This window comes from Somniosus microcephalus, chromosome 6 (genome assembly GCF_052327205.1).
Source record: "Somniosus microcephalus isolate GS21.2 chromosome 6, FLI_Smic_1.0, whole genome shotgun sequence".
In the NCBI taxonomy this organism is placed as follows: Eukaryota; Metazoa; Chordata; class Chondrichthyes; order Squaliformes; family Somniosidae; genus Somniosus; species Somniosus microcephalus.
The window spans coordinates 79,040,120-79,049,802 of NC_140992.1; the positions used below are offsets into that span (position 1 = coordinate 79,040,120).

The 9,683-nt window shown below is 43.5% G+C and overlaps 1 protein-coding gene and 1 long non-coding RNA gene across 4 annotated transcripts in view; one reads left to right on the forward strand and one right to left on the reverse strand.

Moving 5' to 3' along the window:
- Positions 1–1,784, reverse strand: part of smc4 (structural maintenance of chromosomes 4) — a 78,979-nt gene extending 77,195 nt beyond the window's left edge. For 2 of the 3 annotated variants that reach the window (XM_085990409.1, XM_085990411.1), the window contains exons 1-2: positions 1,548–1,723; positions 580–729 (exon numbers count right to left, since the gene is read on the reverse strand). In XM_085990409.1, coding sequence (XP_085846535.1) covers positions 580–721 — 142 coding nt within the window. In that variant the 5' untranslated portion in view covers positions 722–729; positions 1,548–1,723. Of the gene's footprint in view, positions 1–579; positions 730–1,547 lie in introns of all 3 variants that reach the window. The other variant, XM_085990410.1, reaches the window with a different exon arrangement.
- A 126-nt stretch (positions 1,785–1,910) lies between these two features.
- LOC147115824 (uncharacterized) lies at positions 1,911–4,074 on the forward strand. Its single transcript, XR_015078694.1, has 2 exons — positions 1,911–2,053; positions 2,999–4,074. It is a non-coding gene; the product is annotated as an uncharacterized LOC147115824 (long non-coding RNA).
- Positions 4,075–9,683: the final 5,609 nt, after the last annotated feature.

The window sequence follows — 9,683 nt, forward strand, 5'->3', positions numbered from 1 at the left end:
CGCAAAGGAAAAAAAAGGAACACAATGAAAAGAAAACTCAAACCCCATAGCGCATCAGCGTAAAGGGCAAAAAAAAGCTGTCAAGCAAAAAAGTCACCCATTACGCGATTAAAAAGGGGCACAAACAAATTCATTTTAGGATAAACTCTGGCTGTTACAACGCACACACACGTCCATGCTGAAAACCGTCATAAAATCTACAGTACAAACTTTCCAGGAACAAGTAATCTGTTGCAATTGTCAATGAAGCTATGGAGTTCAAATGCTATCTTGACACAAACAGAAGTTAACGTTGGTTGCTTTCCTCACTCTACAAGATTAAACTGCATCCGTTAGGTCCAAGTAAAAATACATGAAGGACATTTACAACACGGTACCAACTATTTCAAAGGAAAGGCAATGGAATCGGCAACCTGTTTAACCATCATTTAGGCGGCTAAATCCAATTTCAAGACGATGGTAATCGGCAAATTCAATTGATTAAAAAAATTACAAGAAATGAAATCCGCTCATTTGCAACAGTACGAGTCTTAATTACAGGTAAAATTAACCATACACGAAGGAATTAAACAAGTTTACCTCTTCTAGTTTCATCTCCATTTGGTGCGGTTGCCTTTTGTTGGATATCCATTTCGTTGTCAGACTCATCCAGGGGCTCAGCTCCCCCCGGACCCAGTTTTGCGCTTGGCTTTGCAGTGGAAGACTTCAGTTTGGCAGGCATGGTTCAACCTAGACCAGGAATTGTTAAAACAAAAAAAAGGGCATAATGCAAAACAAGTCATCCCTTCACTGCCATACAATTCCTTACCCTCCCAAAAAGCAAAACCACTTCTAGACATGGCTAAGATATAAAAAGTGAAAGGCATTTAAAAAAAAATCAGCTTCTGAAAAGAACCACTACTAATTCCAAATTTACCGCAACCCTACTCAGAGATTAGGAAAAGTTACTGTACTTTGCTGTAATCCAATGCCACATCATGACGTTACAAAAGCAGGGTCTAAAAAGTCAACCTTACAGTTTGCACAAAGGACAAAACTCACCAGAAAAGGCACATCATTTACTCAAAATTGACTTAACATTAAACAATTTTTGATCAAAAGCAAAAAAAAATTCTGTACATAACGACGTATATTTCAGCCAGTCTACGTCACTCCAAGCTTAAATAGGCGCACGGATAGTCTTTAAAAAAACTAATTTTGACATGGTGCTTGCCCAATATTAGTTTTTCGGTTGAAATGAACCGGTTTGAATTTACAGAGTGCACCAAAGGCGAAAATAGTCGAAAGTTACAGTACGGAGAAAAAAAAACCAGAAAAAAATAATAACTACTCCAAAATGAAAAATGATTAAAATTCTGACTTGGATAATAATCGTAGTTATTTAACGAGCGGGACGACGCTAACATATCTCAAAGTTTAATTTAATGCAATAAACCGAATTGGAAAAAAAATGCAGTTAGGAACCACTTCCCTGAAACAACATGTTTACAAATTTGTCATGCATCTCATCCCGCTAAAAAAAGATTTCATTTCCACTACATAAATACCTTTGAAATCAATCCGAATCCCGATTTTCCAACGCAAAATGATTACTAATTTTTTTTGAAATTTTTTAGGAATATTTTTGGATCACTTTCACACACGGAAAATAAAAAATAAAGGAATAAATTCAAGAAAAATTCGAGCGCTCACCTCCGTCCCAGTCGAAAATGGCGCCGAAAACTAAACTTGACTGAAATTCGTTGAGGGACAAAGCATTGTGGGTAAGCCGGTTTGAAAAAATGGGGCCAATGCCAATTTTTAAAAATTTAAAACTAAAATGTAATATCGCGGCACACCTATTTACCTTAAAGAATTTCCGGCAAACTGGTGTAGATCAAATTAAAAAAAATTGCGCATTTGTTTTCTGCTGCGGTTGCTGTGTCGGTTGCCAAGAAGCAGCGCGCGGCGATACCGCGAGGAAACGCGAGATTAGTGCGCATTTGGAATTTTAACTGAATTGGGAGAGGTGGTTGAGCAAATTACAGGCGTTGTGAGCTTTTGCCTTTTGGAGGTAAAGTAACAGCTTTTGATTGCGGACTGATTATCCATCTCGTGTAGAACCCCTGATCGTTTTATGTTAAATTGTAATTACGAGTTATGTAAGAATAAGGCTTTAAGATTCTGGTTTGAAATGAAATGGCATCTTGGCCCATTATTGCTACTAGGGCAAACAATTGTTGCCAGGTTGTGTGTTAAGCGCATCGGGAAACCCATTTGGCCCATTCCGGCCACAACCTCAGAGCTGTCCGCATCGGGAAATGTTTATGGTCACTAGAAGAGACCAATTACAGATCCCATGTTAAAAACATGGAGCTGTTTATGCTTTCAAGAGTGAGATACAGCAAAATCGGTCATAATGTTTAACCAAAATAAACTACTCACTTCTAAATGGGTGAAACATGGCAGGAGTGATGATAACTTGCCCTGTGATAGAGGTGCCCAAACTACAATTCGTGAACCTCGGCAATGCAACTCAGAAAGCCAAGGGTGCTCAGTTCTATCTTCTGTGTTTATATTTCTTACTGTTTAAATTTTGGGGGTTTAGAGAAGACTGTTCTTAGCCATGTTGCCTCATAAATGCTAAATTAGAACACCAAGGTTTGTAGCTGCAGTATGCAAATTAATAAAAATATTCATTTTTAAATGGTCTAAGAGGCTTGCTGATATGCACTTGAGCAGCTCACGAAATTAAAGTTTGAATGCGGTATGCCTTCAATTCAAATACACAAATTAATTTATATTATTGCATGTCAAATTTATATATTTGCTGTAACATGCTGGGGAAAACAATTACTCTGATGTGTACACTTTTTGATATGTATTGAAAGTCTAATGGTAATGTGTTTAATCATAATGCTTTGACTGCTTGATAAAATGTTTAAATTAATTTTCAAATGTAAGTTTATTAATATTCAGCAAGGATGCGCAACTGATAATGTTTCTATCAATCTGGCAGCCACTGAAGACGTTGCAGTTAGTGGGATGACAACTGTTTTTGGAGTTAATTTAATCATTGCTTCTAACTCAATTTCTAAAGAATGAGGCTGAAGACATCGCTCTTGAAAGAACCAAAACATATCCTTTTAATTAATTCATTTTTTGGTTTTGTAATAGGTATTGGGTTACAAACAAAAAAGAAATGATAACCATCTTTTTAAATTGGAAGAATGTATAGCTTTAAATTAATATCAGTAAATTATTTACTCATGTTTGAAATTTGAGATGTAGTACAACACGTGTGTTCCAGACTATTGTCAAAGCAGATTTATAATTTTCATATGCATGTATTAGATTTTTTTTTAATGGTTACCTTATCTAGAGAAAAAATAGGACAATTTGGGTTGATTCTCTTTCCAATTTGATAATACTAAAATAAATAAAATATCACAATAAATTCTCCACCTGAAATGTATTCTGACCCTATCCAAATGGTTTATAAGAGTTAAGCAAAGTACAGAACAGTGCCAAATTTATATGAAGTAAAAGCATGGGGATGCTACTGTGCAAAAGATAGTCTTATTAATATAATTTTACATTGTTGGTCATAAAATTAGGCCATTTATTAGACAACTTTGATACTGACCAGTCAACTTATTAAATATAATGTTGCTGTAACAAAGCATTCATTCTGACAGCTATAACATAAATTGTCAGAGATGAGAGACCACCATTCATCCAGTTGAAGCTCACTGCAAGCATCATAGCTGTTCCATAATAATGGGATCTAATTGTGTTTTAGATAGCCTGAGTGTTTTGCCTATTATGGTATGTTATTACACTTTTGAGTAAAATAAAAATAGCTGATAGCTGTTCTAAATTTACTTTTTCACTAGTTTCTATTCAGTTCCTCTGGTTCTACTTAATTGACCTATTTTGAAGTAATAATCTGCATTACAGCACCATTAACTCTGTAATATGTTAAAAATCTTGAATCTGAATGCACTTGATGTCTGCAAAACCTTACTTTCCATTGTCATGTTTTTGCCACACTTTTGTGCCAATTGTTTTCAATTATAAATTTCTATGTCTGCACTTCTAGTAGAAGCTGCCAATGTAAACTTGTCGCATTGTAATTGCACCCTGCTGTCATTGTTGGCGGCGTAACAATGACTTCGATGAAGGAATAGAGAGCCGTATATCCAAATTTGCTGACAACACTAAGTTAGATGGCACAGCAAGTGGTGTCGATGGGTGCAGAAAGTTGCTAAGAGACATTGATAGATTAAGCAAGTGGGCCATACTGTGGCAGAGGGAGTTCAGTGTGGGGAAGTGTGAGGTTATCTACTTTGGACCTAAGAAAAACAGATCAGAGTATATTCTCAATGGCGAGAAGTAGGAACTGTGGAGGAGCAGAGAGATTTAGGAGCCCAAGTACAGAAATCACTAAAAGCTAGTGGACAGGTACAAAAGATAAGTAAAAAGGCTAATGGAATATCAGTCTTTATCTTAAGAGGGCTGAATACAGAAGAGTTGGAGTTATACTACAGTTGTATAAGCCTCTGGTTAGACTGCATCTGGAGTATTACATTCAGTTCTGGGCACCACACCTCAGGAACAACAACAACAACTTGTACTTATATAGCACCTTTAACAGAGTAAAACTTCCCACGGCTCTTCACAGGAGTATTAAAAGACAAAAAAATTGACACCGAGCCACATGAGGAGAAATTAGGGCAGGTGACCAAAAGCTTGGTCAAAGAGGTAGGGTATAAGGAGCATCTTAAAGGAGGAAAGAGAGGCAGAGGTTTAGGCAGGGAATTCCTGAGCTTAGGGCCTAGTCAACAGAAGGCAAGGCCACCAATGGTTGAGCGATTATAATCGGGGATGCTTAAGAGGGCAGAATTGAAGGAGCGCAGATATCTGGGGGGAGGGAGGGGCTGAAGGAGATTACAGAGATAGGGAGGGGCGAGGCCATGGAGGGATTTGAAAACAAGGATAAGAATTTTGAAATTGAGGCATTGCTTAACCGGGCGCCAATGTAGGTCAGCGAGCATCTGGGGTGATGGGTAAATGACGTCTGCCCTTGTTGACAGTAGGCTCCCGAAGTATGGAAAGTGGTCCACGTTGTCCAAGGACTCGTCATGGATTTTGATAATCGGGGAGCAGTATCCGGGAAGGCACCGAACACCTCGAATCTCTTCGCCGGGAGCAAGCGGAAGCCAAGCGCAAATAGCGGAAGGAGCGCACGTCAACCCAAGCACCCCACCCACCCACCCCTTCAACCACCGTCTGCCCCACCTGTGACAGAGACTGTAGGTCCCGCATTGGACTCATCAGCCACCTGAGAACTCATTTTTAGTGTGGAAGCAAATCATCTTCGGTTCCGAGGGACTGCCTAAGGAGAAGATGGGTAAACGGGAACTTGGTGCGAGTTAGGACACGGGCGGCCAAGTTTTGGATGACCTCAAGTTTATGTAGGGTAGAATGTGGGAGGCCAGCCAGGAGTGCGTTGGAATAGTCAAGTCTCGAGGTAACAAAGGCATGGATGAGGGTTTCAGCTGAGGCAAGGGTGGAGACGGGCGATGTTACGGAGGTGGAAATAGACGGTCTTAGTTATGCTGTGGATATGTGGTCAGAAGCTCATTTCAGGGTCAAATATGACACCAAGGTTGCGAACAGTGTGGTTCAGCCTCAGACATTAGGGAGAGGGATGGAGTCAGTGGCTGGGGAAAAGAGTTTGTGGTGGGGATTGAAAACAGTGGCTTTGGTCTTCCCAATATTTAATTGGAGAAAATTTCTGCTCATCCAGAACTGGATGTCTGACAAACAGTCTGACAATTTAGAGACCGTGGAGGGGTTGAGAGAAGTGGTTGTGAGGTAGAGCTGGGAGGATATATTGACCTCGGAGGGGTGCAGTGCAAATTCACAAGAATGATACTGGGGCTAAAGGGTTAAATTATGAGGGCAGGTTGCATAGACAAGGCTTGTATTCCCTTGAGCATAGAAGATTAAGGGGTGATCTAATTGAGGTGATTAAGATGATTAAAGAATTTGATAAGGTGGAGAGAAACTATTTCCTCTGGTGGGTGGGTCCAGAACAAGATTCTGAGGGGGATTGACAGGGTAAATGCTGAGAGGTTGTTTCCCCTGGCTGGAGTGTCTCGAACTAGGGTGCATAGTTTCAGGATAAGGGGTCTGTCATTTAGGACTGAGATGAGGAGGAATTTCCTCACTGAGGGTTGTGAATCTTTGGAATTCTCTGCCCCAAAGGGCAGTGGATGCTGAATCCTTGAGTATATTCAAGGCTGAGATAGATAGATTTTTAGACTCTAGGGGAATCGAGGGATATGGAGATTGGGCAGGAAAGTGGAGTTGAGGTCAAAGATCAGCCGTGATCTTATTGAATGATGGAGCAGGTTTGAGGGGCCATGTGGCCAACTCCTGCTCCTAATTCTTATGTTAACAAGGTGGCATAATCTTAAAATTAGAGCTTGGGCCATTCAAGAGTGAAATCAGGAACCATTTTGTTTCACACACTGTAGTGGAAATAGAACTCTCTCCCCAAAAAGTTCTTGCAGCTAAGTCAATTAAAAATGTCAAAACTCAGGTAGACAAATGTTTATTAGGTAAGGGTATTAAGGGACCCAGATGGGCATGTCTGTCCAGATCCAGAATGGTGCGAAGGAAACAAACCGCTGTACTGGGTGGTAGGACAGAGTGCAGAGAGATTGTGGTTTTATGTTAGATGACCCATTGGAGTAAGCTAGATTACGTGTGTTTTTTATTTTTATACTAGTACGCAAACAGAAGTTGTTGCAGGAAAGTGGAGTTGAGGCCAAGACCAGATCAGTCATGATCTTATTGAATGGCGGAGCTGGCTCGAGGGGCCAAATGGCCTACTCCTGCTCCTATTTCTTATGTTCTTATGTTACCTATTGTATCAAGTGATTCTGATCAATCTCATTCTTGTGTGCATACTGCTTACAATTCAAATGAAGCTTCTCTTCACCTAGTGTTAATTTGGTCTGCCTTCAGAGAGATTAAAGGAGTGCATGTGCATAAGACACAGAGATCCAGTCCAGAACATAAGTGAGTTTCATTGTTATACTCCCGGGTCTTCTTGTTCTTTTTCTTAGGCAGTCCCTCGGAACCGAGGATGACTTGCTTCCACATTAAAAATGAGTTTTCAGGTGACTGATGTGTCCAATGCGGGACCTACAGTCTCTGTCACAGGTGGGGCAGACGGTGGTTGAAGGGGCGGGTGGGTGGGGTGCTTGGGTTGACGTGCGCTGCTTGTGCTTGGCTTCCGCTTGCTCCTGGCGAAGAGACTCGAGGTGTTCGGCACCTTCCTGGATGCTTCTCCTCCACTTTGTGAGGTCTTGGGCCAGGGATTCCCAGATGCCAGTGGGGATGTACTTTTTCAAGGAGGCTTTGAGGGTGTCCTTGAAGCATTTCCTCCGCCCACCTGGGGCACTCTTGCTGTGCTGGAGCTCTGAGTAGAGCGCTTGTTTTGGGAGTCTCGTATCGGGCATGCGGACGATGTGATCTGTCCATCGGAGCTGATCGAGCGTGGTCAAAGCTTTGATGCTGGGGATGTTGGCCTGTGCGATGACACTGACGTTGGTGCGCCTATCCTGCCAATGGATTTGCAGGATCTTGCGGAGGCAGTGTTGGTGGTACCTCTCCAGTGCTTTTAGGTGCCTGCTGTACATGGCCCATGTCTCTGAGGCATACAGCAGGGCGGGTATCAGTGCTGCTCTGTAGACCATGAGCTTAGTGCCGGGTTTGAGGTCCTGGTCTTCAAACACTCTCTTCCTCAAGCAACCGAAGGCTGCACTGACACACTGAAGGCGGTGTTGGGTTTTGTCTTTGACGTCTGCCCTTGTTGACAGTAGGCTCCCGAGGTATGGAAGGTGGTCCACGTCGTGGATTTTGATAATCGGGGGGCAGTACAGTGTGGGGGGGCAGGTTGGTAGAGGACCTTTGTCTTATGGATGTTTAGTGTAAGGCCCCTGCACTCATACACTTTGGTGAAGGTGTTGACGAGGGTTTGGAGTTCGGCCTCCGAGTGAGCGCAGACGCAAGCGTCATCTGCATACTGTAATTCAACGACAGATGATGGGACGACCTTGGATCTGGACTGGAGGCGACGGAAGTTGAACAGTTTTTCGTTTGTTCTGTAAATTAGCTCCACTCCAGCGGGGAGCTTATTGAGAGTGAGATGGAACATTGCAGCAAGGAAGATCGAGAAGAGCGTTGGTGCGATGACACAGCCTTGCTTGACCCCGTAATTGGATCTGTGGTGGAACCATTGGTCAGGATCACGGCTTGCATGTCGTCGTGAAGCAGACAGAGGATGGTGACAAACTTTTGAGGGCAGCCAAATTTGAGGAGGACACTCCATAATCCCTCACGGTTGACAGTATCGAAGGCCTTTGTGAGATCAAAGAAGGCCACGTACTGTAGTTGGTGCTGTCCCCTGCATTTCTCTTGTAATTGACACGCGGTGAAGAGCATGTCCATTGTGCCCCTTAGTGGGCGGAATCCGCATTGCGACTCTGGGAGGAGCTCTTCGGCCACTGGGAGAAGGCGATTGTGGAGGATTCTTGCGATGACTTTCCCTATGGCAGACAGCAGGGAAACTCCTCTGTAATTACCACAATTGGACTTGTCACCTTTCTTAGAGACGCCGTAATTGTGACCATCTTCAAGATCCTCTGGCATGCTCTCCTCCTTCCAGATAAGAGAAATTAATTTGCGCCAGTAGTGCTTCTCCGCCATGCTTTAGTGCCTTGGCAGGGATTCCATCTGCTCCTGAAGCCTTGTTGTTCTTCAGTTGTCGGATGGCCTTTTCAACCTCATGCCGGGCTGGGGTTGTGCTGAGATGGTGGCGGGTAGCATGCTGCGGGATGGAGTTGAGGAGACACACGTCGAAGACAGAGTCTCGGTTGAGATCTTCGAAGTGCTCCTTCCAGCGGGCACTGACAGCCTCTCTGTCCTTGATGAGACCCTCTCCGTTCTTGGCCCGCAGTGGGGTAAGACCGTGGGTGCTTAGGCCGTAGATGGTCTTGACTGCGCTAAAGAATCCACGCACGTCGTGGTTGTCGGTTAGCTGCTGGATCTCCTGCGCTTTCTCCACCCACCATCTGTTCTTTAGGTCACGAGTTTTTTGTTGGACCTTGGCCTTCAGGCGTTTGTAGAGCTGCTTTCTTGCTCTCGAGTTGTGTTGCTGTTTCCAGATCAGGAATGCCTTGTGCTTGCGGCTTATTAGCTCCTGGATATCCTGGTCGTTCTCATCGAACCAGTCTTGGTGTTTCCTGGTCGAGTGGCCGAGTGTCTCTTCACAGGTGCTGATTATGGAGGCCTTGAGTGCAGACCAGGTGCTGTGGACACTCTGTGTCTCTGCATCACTCGGAGTCGTTGGGTTGTTTGTGAGACGCAGGCTGAATAGGTCTTTCTTAGCGGGGTCTTTGAGTGCTCCAGCATTGATTTTCCTGCGGCATTGCTTCTGTTGCCACCGCTGTTCTGGGGCTACGCTGATAAAGATGACAGAACGGATTAGGCGGTGGTCTGTCCAGTAGTCGTCGGCTCCTGTTATGGCGCGGGTGATGCGAACGTCCTTGCAGTCCTTCGCTCGGACGATGACGTAGTCCAGCAGATGCCAGTGCTTGGAGCGAGGGTGCTGCCATGAAGCCTTGTAC